Raw genomic sequence first — 14094 nt, 5'->3', positions numbered from 1 at the left:
TTTGGCAAATTCTTGCAGGTGAGGTCTTTTGGTCGGTCTTCCAGATGATGTCTCCCCTTTGTACCAGGCCTGATACCCGGGCGAAACTTCCCCTTTTGCCCGATTCATTACACAAGTATTTGCTTCTAAGTATTGACATTGGCTCCAAATTTGACGAACCCTTGCTTCAGGAAACTGGCCGTCGGGACTGATCTCGATTACCTGGATGCTCAGATCCTCATCTTTCGGCACTATCTGATACCTCCCAAGTTGCCTTAAAACCCGATGCGGTGCGTATGGTTGAATGCTCTTAAGTCCCATTAAGAGAAAATGGGGCCTAGCTGCTGGCATGTATATGACTTCGTCGATCGATAACCATCCTAGCGCCCATTGTATTTGACTGGCGTTGAGGGTATGGAAATATGAGGTCCATGCTGTGACTCCTTCTGGTAGGTAGGTTTCATTAACTCTGGTATAGAACTCCTCTATGCAGGTCTTTCCTGCGGATCCATGGCTCAGAAACGGGGCTCGGTGACATAGGTGTTCGGTCATCCACATTTGCAACAACAAATTGCAACCCTCGAAAAAGCTTCCTCCGGCTTTGCAAGAAGTGAGTGCCCGGAATATATCAGATACTATCATGGGCGCCAACGTACTATCACTCTGTGTGAGCAACGTACTGACGACCCCTGCTATCTTTATGTCAATATTCCCGTCTTTTCTTGGGAATACTAGTAGTCCTAAGAAAGTTATTATGAAAGCAATCCGTCTATGTTCTTCCCACTTTTGGCGATTACCTTTGCTGCACAACTGGTTTTCTGGCTTGTCGAATCCTCCTATGTGACCATATCTTTGATATATGAAACTCATGCTGCAAAAACCTTTTGCCAAGTCAGGGTTATGAATTGTTCTGACTATCTTTAAGGAGTCCAGGAACCGGTGTATTGCTACAGCTCTTGGAGCAATCAGATATTTGTGCCTCAAAGGAGTCTCAGCGCTGCCGATATACCCTGCTATTTCTTCTAAAGTTGGGGTAAGTTCAAAATCTGAGAAACGGAAGACATTGTGCGCAGGATCCCAGTGGGGAACTAGTGCCCTTATGATATCTCCTCGTGGCCTGATATCCAACAAACTCGTGAGGCCTTTCAGATACTTCTTGATTTCGTCATGCCCTTCTTTGCCCAAATCATTCCACCAGAGCCGCAATTGGAGGGGAATTTTATTCATGATTGAAAAGGGTTCATTCGGAATCGTGCTCATTCTGCACATTTATTAATAAGATTTTAACAAACGACACTTATCCTGATAAAACAAAAATATATGCGATTTTTTGTGAATTTTCGTATATATATATAAAAACTTTCTAAAGAAGTCAATAACGGAAAATATTTTGGATTTTTGTTTCGAAAACTGGGAGCCTGAAAGGACTTTTCTAGACCTTTAGCAAGACAAATACTTTTGCCACAAATAAAGATATATATACATTTTGAAGTAAAGCAAAACTTTTGAATTTTTGATATATATATATATATATATATATATATATATATATACATATATTTGCAACAAATAATAAAAGTAAAGACAACACAAGACTCTTTTTATTATTATTTTCATAAAATAAAAAAAAAAACCATTTTAAAAATAAGATCTCTTTTTTTTTTATTAATTTTTATGACAAGACAAACTCTATATTTCTATTGATATATTTTTTTGAAAAACAGAACAACGACTTTTTTTTCAAAATTTTGGCAGAGTTTTGACAGTATTTGTTTTTCTTTTTTTTTCAACAATAAACAATCAATTCCTAACCGTTATTTCCCCTTTTTTTCACAATATTCCAAACACCGGTCAGCATGCGGGCATGAGACAAATAAATGTACGGAAAACAATAGGATGCATCAGAATGGTCTTTTCATATCAGGTTGCTAGTCCTAGACGGACCCAACCCCTGTGTTGAGTCCCCTAAGTCATATGCAACATGATGCAAATAAGCGTTCCTACTAGGGATCCGGCATGAAGTCACGTTATTCTATGTTCAAAACCTGGGTCGGTGTTCTAGACAGTGTACCCGAGCGGACAACTCGAGCTGAGGAAGGAGCTCCTTTCCGGGAACCAAAAGGCCAGCCGGCTTAGAAACTTTCCGAGCCTCTTTTATTTAGGGTATGACACTAACAGAATAGGGAGTCTCAACCAGTGAGCACATCCCCGGAGGTAAGAAGAGAAAGGTTTCGGCACAGTTTATATACAGTTCAAATAATATCAAAGCGGTAAAAGCAGCATTTAGCACATTAGGCTCAGAACATGTAATAATCAGATAATAAATAAAGCCAAATAATAACAATTATTCTAAGCTCGAATTCTTAACCCTGAACCAGTGGTTCTGGGTCTGATCCCCAGCAGAGTCGACAGAGCTGTCACACCTCCGTTTTCCGCGCCCGCGAGGGCGCAGGGGGAGTTTTTTCCAATTAAAGGACAATCGAAACGGGATTCGTTTAATTATTTCAGAGTCGCCACTTGGGAGATTTAGGGTGTCCCAAGTCACCAATTTTAATCCCGAATCGAGGAAAATAATGACTCTATATTATGGTCTGCGTACCAGAAATCCGGATAAGGAATTCTGTTAACCCGGGAGAAGGTGTTAGGCATTCCCGAGTTCCGTGGTTCTAGCACGGTCGCTCAACTGTTATATTCGGCTTGATTATCTGATCTTATACAAGTGTGAACTTATGTGCAAAATTTAACTTTTAACCGCTTTTATCATTTACTGTTTTTATCAAGAATTGCAACGTTGTGAAAATGTATCTCGAACCGCGTTACAATCAATGTACCCGTGGTCGTCGACACACTTTGACTCCGTTGAGATTTGGATTTGGGTCACATCAATGTGCACCCGAGTTTAAGGAAATTAGATTATTAAAGGCGCGCCTAAAGCGACTAGCGTATTCATTTTGGGTAAGACCGTGGAATTTTACTAAACGGTCCATCCCGAAGTCTAAGCAAATTTCTTAAGGCAAATATTTACTGAGGGCCCCGCAGTTTGTATTTTATTTGGCGAGGCTCATCTCATCCACCTTTTTTAATGAAATTGCAACGTCATGGACACGCATCTCGAACCACGTCACAATCAATGTACCCATGATTAGAAACACATTTCGAATCCGTTGAGATTTGGATTTGGGTCACATAAATGTGCACCCGAGTTTAAGAAGGTAAGGTTTATTAAAGCGTGTCCTAAAGAGACTAACGTGTTGTTATTTTAGGAGGGTTGTGAGATTTGCTAAACAACCCGTCCTGGAAACTGAATGCTTCAATAATATACATTTAACAAGGGCCCCGCATCTGCGTGTTTTGTTTATTTTCATCGAGGCTCATCTCGTTCTTATTTTTAAAGGATATCCTATAGCAACTACGTTTCTTGTCGTGTTCGTCTCTATCAATTGAAAACGGTAGATAGTCCTAATTAATTACATGCTTGCAAGTTGTTTGTAATGGAATTCGGAAATGCTTAACAAAAGTTGGGACCGAAGCTGCGTGCACAGTCGGCCAAACAAATAATCCTGGGCCCAAATCCAGCCCACGCGCGGTTGGCCAGACCTGGGCCACTGCTCGCTCGATGCGGGCCTGCCTGATCTGTCCTCGACCTGGGCTCGACCCTTGTGAGGTTGAGGCCGTGAACTTGTTCTGGGTTCTATTGGCGTGGTTTATCAGTTATAAAAGGATCGCCTATTAAAGGGAAAGAAATTAACTAGTAGTGGATAGTTTTCATGCTTGGCCTATTAAAGAATATACTGCACAGTTAAACTACGTCTAAGATACAACCTATTACATTGGGAATATTTTCATCTAACAACATACATATGTAAACTAACATTCAGCTAATCTATATTGATATATACTGGGCATACAGGCTACTTCCATTATCAAAACAGGAGTGAAAATTAATATGCAGTACATGATATCTAATGTAACAATCTATGTATAAAAGTCACTCTTCAGGTCTTTTCTTTTGTATTCATGCTCAACTTTCCAATTACATTTGACAGAGTATTAGTCATGTACCTGGTATAGAGAAACAAAAGAAGAAGGAAATGATCAGCTGAGTGGTACGCAGCAAGCACAGCAGCAGCAGATAAATGGCACAACACAGCAACAATCCAACAACCACAAATGTTTTCCACAGCCCACAAACAACCAGCAATATTTCCCAGAACAAAGAAAACCAGCAAATAGTCGAGCACCAAATGAGCAATCCCAGGAAAGAGTGATGAAACAACAGCAATACCAGAGTATTCAATGCAGTAAAACTAACAGTTCAACAACCACAAGCAGCTCAGTCAATGCAAACCACAGAGCTTGGCCGAGACAGCTTGACCAATATGAACTCTTATACAACTTTTCAGACAGTGTTTGGTTACAGTGTTTACTGGAAATCAACTTATGTTTTCAGTCTTTTCCTTTAAACTCACAAGACCTCTCCTCAAGACTAAAATTTCCAGCTTTTTCTCTCTTTTTTCTGAAGACTAAAAGTCCAGCCTAAGACTCAAAAAAAACTCCAGCCCCTTTTAAGTTCTCAAAATGGCTTATTTATAAGCCAAAAACCAGTGCAGTTAAGCTGCCCTCTTTTTGCTGCAACTTGCAGCCTGCCCATACTCTTTAAAGCCCATGCCTAAGCATCTTTTGGTGTCAGCCCCCCTTTATCCCCACGCCTGGTTTTGTTTAATCAAGAGTTATGGGCCTCATTTTTTATTCAATTTAAGTCCCATACTCTTATGTCTTGTTCCCCATTGGCATTAATTTAATCCCAAATTAGTACCCTACTTGTCAGCTCATTTAAACTAATCATTTTTGTTCTTTGCAAACCCCAGACTACCCCTGTTAAACCCTGGTTACCACTGTCTTGACCCTTTGCCGCATCAGGGCATTTTTGAACTGATGAAAGTTTCAAATTCAGGACTGCCTAGACTGAACCTTTCAGTCATTTTTCAATGCAAACAAACTATTTCAAACAATGTTGGGGCCTTCAATCAGTGGCAAAGTATCAATTAGTCATGCGACATTATTAGCTCGTTTGATTCATTAGTTATAGAAACTAATCAACGACATTTATCGAGTCGACTATACTAATTATAGCAGGTAATAATCAGTCGCTCACACAAACAATATGTTCAGGGACCTAAAGGGCTTCGGACAACTTGGTCAGTCACTAGGAACCTATATAAGTTTATTCATGCGACGACTATACTAATCGGACATGCTTATCATAGGATACATTTAAATCATACACAGAAACCAATCGACCAAATAAAAGGTCTTTACAGAGATGAAGAAATCCGAATGAAAAAATAACAAAAAATAACAAACAAACACAACGAAACATGCTGACCACTTAATCAAAACTAACACAAAAGAAAGGAAAACTTACCGAAAATGCTTAAATCAAACAGACCCAAATCTGATTCAACTTCGAACTTTTGAGGCCGAACAAACTTTAATCAGGGTGTTCTCACATGAGAACACCTTGATTAAGGTCTATTAGACCTCAAACCCATGTCCAAACCGGCCGGGTTCCCCAGGTGCATGTGTTTCAAGTTCTGGATTTCCAGATCTGGATTTTTAGGAGTTGTGGGTAGATTCGGACCAAACCAAGCTTGGTTTGGTCACGAGGAAGGTCAGGGGAGTGTCTGGTATGAAGATGGGATGGTTTGGCATAGATCCGGGTTCGACTCAAATCTTCAAATGAAGATTCGAGACGAACGGAAGTGATTCGAGGCTCGTGGTTAGTGGATTTGTGTTCAGGACAGTGAGGTGGTCCTAGGGTGTTCAGGAGGTGGCCACCGGCGTCCATGCCGCCGGGTTCTGGTGAAAGGGAAGCTAGGGCGGCTGCTAGGGTTTGGGGGGGCTTCAGTGTTTGGATGAAGACGATGAGTGGGGGGGTTAGAATAGGGGCGTGGGGTGTGATAGGAGGCTTATATACGGGGAGGCTGATTCAATCCTGGCCGTTGGATCGATTAAAATTGATGGCCAGGATTGGGGAGGCTAGACCATACGGTGCCGTTTGGTTAATCAAGGGGTCGGTCAAAAACGGGAATGGGTCGGGTCATGAGGGCTAATAAGGGCCATCGGATCAATGGAAGTGAACGGCTCAGATTGATTTGCCTGAAACGACGTCGTTTCAGGAGATGCCTGGGTAGCCGGTTTTGGACTGGACCTGATCGAATTGGTTTGGGCCTATTTTTGGTTTATTTCCTTGGCCCAAACCGTTTTCTTCATTCTTTTCTCCCTTTCTTTTTTCTTTTTCTTTTTTTTTCTTTTTTTTCTAATCTTAAAACTAAAAATAAAAAATGAAATTCAAACAAACATAATTATCAAAATATTTAAATAGGTTAAATCGCACCCTAGAATATTTTTTGTGAATTTTTCTTTTACTGAATGAATTATGGTCTAATTACCAGATCATACACATTTTGTACTTTGTTTAATAATGTAAAAAAATGGACAAAATGGACAGACCCACACATGACTAGCAGCACACGTTACGGAAAATTGAAAATTGTACAGCGAGGTCCTTTGTTACTATTTCTTTTGGAGTGACTGTCCGTGAAGCAAAAATCACGTGCTTACAATTATGACCAGATTTGAAGCTTCAAACGAATTTGCGAGGCAAAGGCTTATTGGAATTTTGAATTGGTTGCAAAGCGAGGTAAGTGTTTGGTCTAACCTTAGCTTGAGGTATTAGGAGTTGTGTCTTAATTGCTTCATGTTAATTGTAGAGAATGACGTATAGGCATGGTGACTAGTATCTATACGTTGGTGTCAAGCATGTCCGTGAGTCTTGTATTATAATTGTTATGACTCCGTTGTGGTTTATTGCGCTTCATATGTTATTATCACCATTGTTCCCTTGCCAGGATGTTTGTTTGATATTATTGTTCCCTTGCCAGGATGTTTGTTTGATATTATTGTTGCCTTGCCAGGATGTTTGTTTTGATAGTATTGTTCCCTTGTCGGGATGTTGTTGAAATATTATTGTTCCCTTGCGGGAAAGTTGTTATATTGCTTTTGTTCCCTTGCCGGGATTCCTTGTGATTATTGTTGGCTTTTAACTGGGAGCGGGTGGTATGCCTACCACAAGATACATAAAGAAATAGGAGCGGGTGGTACGCCAACCACAAGATATATAATGAAATGGGAGCGGGTGGTACGCCTACCACAAGATATAATGAAATGGGAGCGGGTGGTACGCCTACCACAAGACATAATGAAATGGGAGCGGGTGGTACGCCTACCACGAGATACATGAAATGGGAGCGGGTGGCACGCCTGCCACGAGATACATGAAATGGGATCGGGTTGCACGCCTGCAACAAGATGTGAAAAGAAAGTGAAATATGATTTTGTTTCCCTTATTCTTGTTAGTGATTGGATTTTGATTCCTTTATAATTCTCTTGATATTCTATTTTTACTTTTTTTATATATATGTTCAATACTCCAAATTTCAACAATTGTTACATTTTTTTTAACTCAATTGATTTCTCAACTAAATTTTCCTTAAACCGTTTGAGGTTGTACTTTACAAAAAAAGGAATTTCTACTATGTTTTGATTTATTGATTTCTCGTATTAAAGGTGAAGGATTCATTCGATATTGTACTTTAATTGAAAAGGGTGTCTTCTTTATCAAATGATTTCTAAAAATAACTTCATATTTTCTTGTTGATTTCGTAATTGGGTTGGAAGTTGTACTCTACTTTATGTTAAGTGAATGAGGCTTCACAAGGTGACATTTACTCGAAAGAATTATATTCGAAAGATGCTTATTTGAAAGATATTCTATTTAAAGGAAATATATTCGATATATATTCATTGAAAAGCATATTATCTTGGAGATTATTACTTGAAGGATTTATAGGCGAAAGATTTATATTTGAAGGACTTGATGAATTGATTGCACTTGTATCTATTATTTGTTGAGAAACATTTATGGTGTTCTTGTGGCCTGCTATTTACATCACTGGTTGGTCATTGTTGCCGTCATTGTTATCTGCTTCCTATTATTTTTGTACGCTATATTGCACAGGTTTATTTGGTAGTCTGGTCCTAGCCTCGTCACTACTTCACCGAGGTTAGGCTAGGCACTTACCAGCACATGGGGTCGGTTGTGCTGATACTATACTCTGCACTCTTTTGTGCAGATCTCAGTGTTGTAGACTTCGCACCGCAGTGAGATTGCTGTTTTCTTGCTCATCAGGCGATCCGAGGTAGTCCTGCAGGCATCCGCAGGCCTTGGCACGTCTCCTTCTATCTACTATTCTTGTTTCTTTCATGTATTTCTAGAGACAGTATTGTATTTATTTCTTTCAGACCTTTATTTGTAGTACTCCTAGACAGTCTGTGAAGTTGTGACACCAGTCTTGGGTAGATTTGTTATGGTTTGGTATTAGCAGTATTATTAAATCTCTACAATGTAGTCTTCCGCTTATTCAATTCTGTTGTTATCTAATTGTTGGCTCTTAACCGTTATCGGATTAAAAATGAAAATAAGGTAGATAGTTCAGTTAGTTGGCTTGTGTAGCTTTCACTAGTAGGCGCCATCACGACTTCCGAGGGTGGAAAATTCGGGTCATGACAGAATTGAACCTTTAGGATATGAGTTGGACTTTTAGTTTATGTATTGAAATTTTAGTTTATAAATTGAAATTTAAGGATATGACTTGAACTTTTGTGGATATGAGTTGAACCTTTAGGATATAAATTAAACCTTTAGGATATGAATTGGACTTTTAGTTTATGTATTGGAATTTTAGTTTATAAATTAAAATTTTAGGATATGACTTGAACTTTTGTGGATATGAGTTGAACCTTTAGGATATGAATTGAACCTTTAAGATATTAGTTTATGTATTGGAATTTTAGTTTATAAATTGAAATTTTAGGATATGACTTGAACTTTTGTGGATATGAGTTGAACCTTTAGGATATGAATTGAACCTTTAGGATATTAGTTTATGTATTGGAATTTTAGTTTATAAATTGAAATTTTAGGATATGACTTGAACTTTTATGGATATGAGTTGAACCTTTAGGATATTAATTGAACCTTTAGGATATGAGTTGGACTTTTAGTTTATGTATTGAAATTTTAGTTTATAAATTGAAATTTTAGGATATGACTTGAACTTTTATGGATATGAGTTGAACCTTTAGGATATGAATTGAACCTTTAGGATATGAATTGGACTTTTAGTTTATGTATTGGAATTTTAGTTTATAAATTGAAATTTTAGGATATGACTTGAACTTTTGTGGATATGAGTTGAACCTTTAGGATATGAATTGAACCTTTAGGATATTAGTTTATGTATTGGAATTTTAGTTTATAAATTGAAATTTTAGGATATGACTTGAACTTTTGTGGATATGAGTTGAACCTTTAGGATATGAATTGAACCTTTAGGATATTAGTTTATGTATTGGAATTTTAGTTTATAAATTGAAATTTTAGGATATGACTTGAACTTTTGTGGATATGAGTTGAACCTTTAGGATATGAATTGAACCTTTAGGATATTAGTTTATGTATTGGAATTTTAGTTTATAAATTGAAATTTTAGGATATGACTTGAACTTTTGTGGATATGAGTTGAACCTTTAGGATATGAATTAAACCTTTAGGATATGTTGAAAATTTTGGTTTATGTATTGGAATTTTAGTTTATAAATTGAAATTTTAGGATATGACTTGAACTTTTGTGGATATGAGTTGAACCTTTAGGATATGAATTGAAATTTTTGTGTATGAATTGAACTTTTAGGATATGAATTGAAATTTTTGTGTATGAATTGAACTTTTAGGATATGAATTGAGCCTTTAGGATATGAATTGAACTTTTGTGGATATGAATTGAAATTTAGGATTACGGGAGGATTTTGTAGAAGGGGTTGATGACTTTATTAGACATGCAATGGAACTTCCACCAAGAATAACTTAGACACAGTACCTGGCATAATGTGCCTTTAATTGTTGTTCTCATTAGCGATAATGATGATGAGAAAGCAATGGCATGTGTTTCAAACAGTGATGGTGTAGGTAGGAATTTAACATTTCCTAAGTAGATTAAAGAAAATGTTATAGAGGAATTCTCTACTTCATTTTCCAAGAGGAAGTAGAGAATTCCTCTATAACCTTTTCTTTTATCTACTTAGGAAATGTTAAATTCCTACCTACACCATCACTGTTTGAAACACATGTCATTGCCTTCTCATCATCATTGTCGCTAATGAGAACAACAATTGATCAAAGACACGCCCTGTCGGGTACTGTATCCAAGTTACTCTCTGTATCTAAGTTCATCTCGAGTAATAGTACCACGAGGATAATTACCAAAGCCACCAGACAACTTTATGATGCCAATGAAGTAAAATGAGTTATTCAATGAGACTCGTATTGTAAAGAAGAAGAAAGAGACTGATCCAGAAAGGTGGGTCAAGGGTCGAGCCTCGACTATACATGTAAGTTTTTTACTTTTCATTAAGTATTTTGATTTACTTTTATATAAATTTTGAAATACTAATTCAATATAATTTTTCTTATAGGTTCGCTTCACAGCTGATGTGGGGGAATTCATACGCAGTCAGCCACCTAATGAGTTGGGCGAGACAATCCAACTTTCGGACGAGGATGCTGATTGAACACTCTTTGAGTACTTTATATACTTTGAACTAGACAATAGAACCAGTTTTAGAATGGGCTTGTAAAAAGCGTTAACTTAGTTTTGTTAGCTTAATGTGTTATAGAACTTTATACTTTGTTGCTTTTTATTGTTGTTGTTGTTGTTGTTTATTGTTGTTGTTGTTGTTGGCATAAAATGCCTGTTTAGGATTTTTGGTAAGCTGGCAGGTGGTGTAGCTGCCAAAACAGGCAGTTTCTGCCAAAAATATACCAAGAAAAGCGACCAACTTTGGTTGCTTTTTCCTTAAAAAAAATAATTTTCTGGGCAATAGCGACCAACCTAGGTCGCTATTTAACCCAGATTTCTCAAAAGCGACCAACTTTGGTCGCTATTCTATTTAAAAAAATAATTTCTGGAAATATAGCGACCAAAGTTGGTCGCTTATAATTAAAAAAATTATTTCTTGAAGTTAGCGACCAACTATGGTCGCTTATTTTTAAAAAAATAAAAAAATTAATAAAAAAGCGACCAATCTTGGTCTCTATTTTCCAGATTTTAAAATATAATATTTGGATTAGAGACCAAATTGGTCGCTTTTTTATGATTAACAATAAATAAATAAATAACGTATTTTACATTTAGAGACTAACTTTGGTCGCCAAAATTATATTATTAAAATAATAAAGCGACCAAAGTTGGTCGCTATAATCTTTACCCGGAATATTTGATCTTTTTACCTTAGAGACCAAAGTTGGTTGCTAATTAGCGACCAACTTTGATCCCTAAAATAAAGGGACCAACAATATTGCGACCAGACATGTTTGGTCGCTTTTTGTGATCGCTTTTTACCGGATTTCTAGTAGTGGTCCTTTAGTGCCTTGGCTCCTGTTGTCTATAAATATGTTGCATGTCTCACTTCTTTTCCTTGGGAAAAACACAAATCTCCTCTTATTAGAGTGTTTTCTTCGCTTTTCACTTGATCAGTTCTTTATTCTCTTCTCTTAAATAATTAAAAATAAAATAATGGAAGGAAAAGGAGAATGTGGTTGCAGTTTTTTTCAAAGGGCTAAGCCTTATATAGCCATGATTTCCTTGCAATTTGGGTATGCAGGAATGAATATTATTACAAAAGTTTCTCTTAATAGGGGAATGAGTCATTATGTTCTGGTTGTCTATAGGCATGCTTTTGCTACTGCAGTTATTGCTCCCTTTGCTCTTATTCTTGAAAGGTAAAATTACGCACAAAAATAAGAATTTTTGAAGCTTTTGTTACAAGTCTTGAAAGAGTAGCAAAAACTGACAAGTCTTTAAATTTGTTGACAGAAAAATTAGGCCAAAGATGTCACTCATGATGTTCTTGCAAATATTTGTATTGGGTCTTTTGGGACCAGTGATTGATCAAAATTTTTACTACGCTGGACTCAAATATACATCCCCAACATTTTCATGTGCTATGAGCAACATGCTACCTGCTATGACATTTGTCATGGCAGTGATCTGCAGGTATACATAATTAATACTATATATTATTTTTTCTTCTTTCTTTACTTCTTCAAGTTTTGGACTTATTGATAAGGTTTATTTTTAGGATGGAGAAAGTTGACATAAAGAAAGTTAGATGCCAAGCAAAAGTGTTGGGAACAATAGTAACAGTAGCTGGAGCCATGTTAATGACATTGTACAAAGGCCATGTTGTTAACTTGTTATGGTCAAATCACACTACTATTAATTCTAGTGTACAAGAAACCAGTGGAGCTAATTCTGATAAAGATTGGTTTAAAGGTTCAATTCTCCTCATTTTTGCAACTCTTGCTTGGGCTTCTTTCTTCATTCTTCAGGTGTGTAATAGTACACTTATGTATACTTAATTCCCATTTTTTTCATTTTCTCTTTTCAACAATTTCCAGAAAAAATCTTTTTTATTTTTGGTTTCCTAAATGGTGATTTAATATTTGTGCAGAATATCGCAATGAGGAAATACACAGCTCCACTTTCTCTAACTGCACTTGTTTGCTTTATGGGAACCTTACAATCTATAGCAGTCACATTTGTAATGGAGCACAAGCCTTCTGTTTGGACTATTGGATTTGACATGAATCTATTAGCTGCTGCCTATGCAGTAAGTTTAATTTCTTTCCTTTCAATTTGGACTACTATTGATTTTGTCAAAATAATATATAAGAATTAATGATGAATAACAAAATATTTAATTTTCAGGGAATAGTATCATCAAGTATAGCATACTATGTACAAGGTGTTGTAATGGAGAAAAGAGGACCTGTTTTTGTGACTGCTTTTAGTCCTTTAATGATGATTATTGTTGCAACTATGGGCTCTTTCATTCTTGCTGAAAAAATCTATATTGGAGGGTAATTTCAATATCTCTCAACATTTTATCTTTTCTGGTTTTATTTTCATTTAGTAAACTGAATATTAATTATTTTCTCTTTTGGGTTCAGAATTCTTGGGGCAGTGCTCATAGTGGCAGGGCTATACTCAGTTCTATGGGGAAAATACAAGGAGTACAAAGAGAAGGAAATTGAGGAGGCAATAATTCCTGAAGCAGTGAAGGGAGTTAACGGAAATAATCAAATGATGATTCTTCCAGATAATGAAGCAATTAATGATATAGAAATGCAAAAAAATAGTGATGCAAACAAAATCCAAACTCCAATTAATTAGTGTACCAATGCCACAGCCCCCCATGTTAGCTAGGGAAGCACCAAAAGCTTAATTTTTGGTTGAGGAATTATTAGAAGCAAAAAAGAACAGACGAAAGATGGGAATTTTTGCCTTTTTCATTTAATTCTTTTTCCTGTTGTTTTTTTTTTTCTTTTTCTGGGGAGGTACTTTGAGTTTTTTTTTTTGTTGTTTTTTTTAATCTTTTAACTGCCTGGTAAATTAAAAAGGCTCTATGTAACATTTGGTGTTAGTTAGTAATATATTTTTGAAGACTTTTTTCTTGGACAATATTGAAATAGCATGGAGATGTTCCTATTTTGTACGTACCTCAATGATTATCAAAAATCATTCATATGTGTTGCCAATTAACTTACTGACGTCCGATTCATATTCCACTCAGTGGCTGACTGCCTGACCCTATGATTTTATTTTTATATCATCTTATACTATAAGAATTTCTTCTTTTAGCAAGCCCTTAACATGATTGCCTAGGCATTTCAATTATTCGATACTAAAATAGAATTTTCTATTTAAATGAATTAAAGTTGGTAACTGGATAAGTTGCTTATAACAAGTTCTTGTACTTTCAAAGCTTATAGCACATTGATATACGAATAATTATATTGTCACTGATGAAATCACCACTTAAATGGCAAATTTAAGGCATTTAATTTGTTATGTATAATTCTTTAGTTTTGTGGACTCAATAATTAGTGTAAGCCAACAGGATATAGTGGATGAGGTTTGGCGTGGAGCTTTA

General features: G+C 36.5%; 1 protein-coding gene across 1 annotated transcript; it reads left to right on the top strand.

Moving 5' to 3' along the window:
- The first annotated feature begins 11576 nt into the window (after positions 1 to 11576).
- On the top strand, positions 11577 to 13622 carry LOC104236300 (WAT1-related protein At5g07050-like). Its single transcript, XM_009790196.2, has 6 exons — positions 11577 to 11881; positions 11976 to 12155; positions 12241 to 12490; positions 12613 to 12771; positions 12870 to 13021; positions 13112 to 13622. The coding sequence occupies exons 1-6, from the start codon at positions 11676 to 11678 to the stop codon at positions 13332 to 13334; spliced, it is 1170 nt and encodes a 389-aa protein (XP_009788498.1). The 5' UTR covers positions 11577 to 11675; the 3' UTR covers positions 13335 to 13622.
- The last annotated feature ends 472 nt before the right edge of the window (positions 13623 to 14094 follow it).

This window comes from Nicotiana sylvestris, chromosome 12 (genome assembly GCF_000393655.2).
Source record: "Nicotiana sylvestris chromosome 12, ASM39365v2, whole genome shotgun sequence".
NCBI classification, from domain to species: Eukaryota; Viridiplantae; Streptophyta; class Magnoliopsida; order Solanales; family Solanaceae; genus Nicotiana; species Nicotiana sylvestris.
This window is presented reverse-complemented; position numbering and strand designations above follow the sequence as displayed.

Bases quoted from the DNA above. Each gene is read 5' to 3' on its own strand.
- LOC104236300 (XM_009790196.2), top strand. From the start codon at position 11,676: ATGGAAGGAAAAGGAGAATGTGGTTGCAGTTTTTTTCAAAGGGCTAAG. The intron at 12,156-12,240 runs GTATACATAATT...GTTTATTTTTAG, and splicing joins GTCATGGCAGTGATCTGCAG to GATGGAGAAAGTTGACATAA. The intron at 12,491-12,612 runs GTGTGTAATAGT...ATATTTGTGCAG, and splicing joins CTTCTTTCTTCATTCTTCAG to AATATCGCAATGAGGAAATA.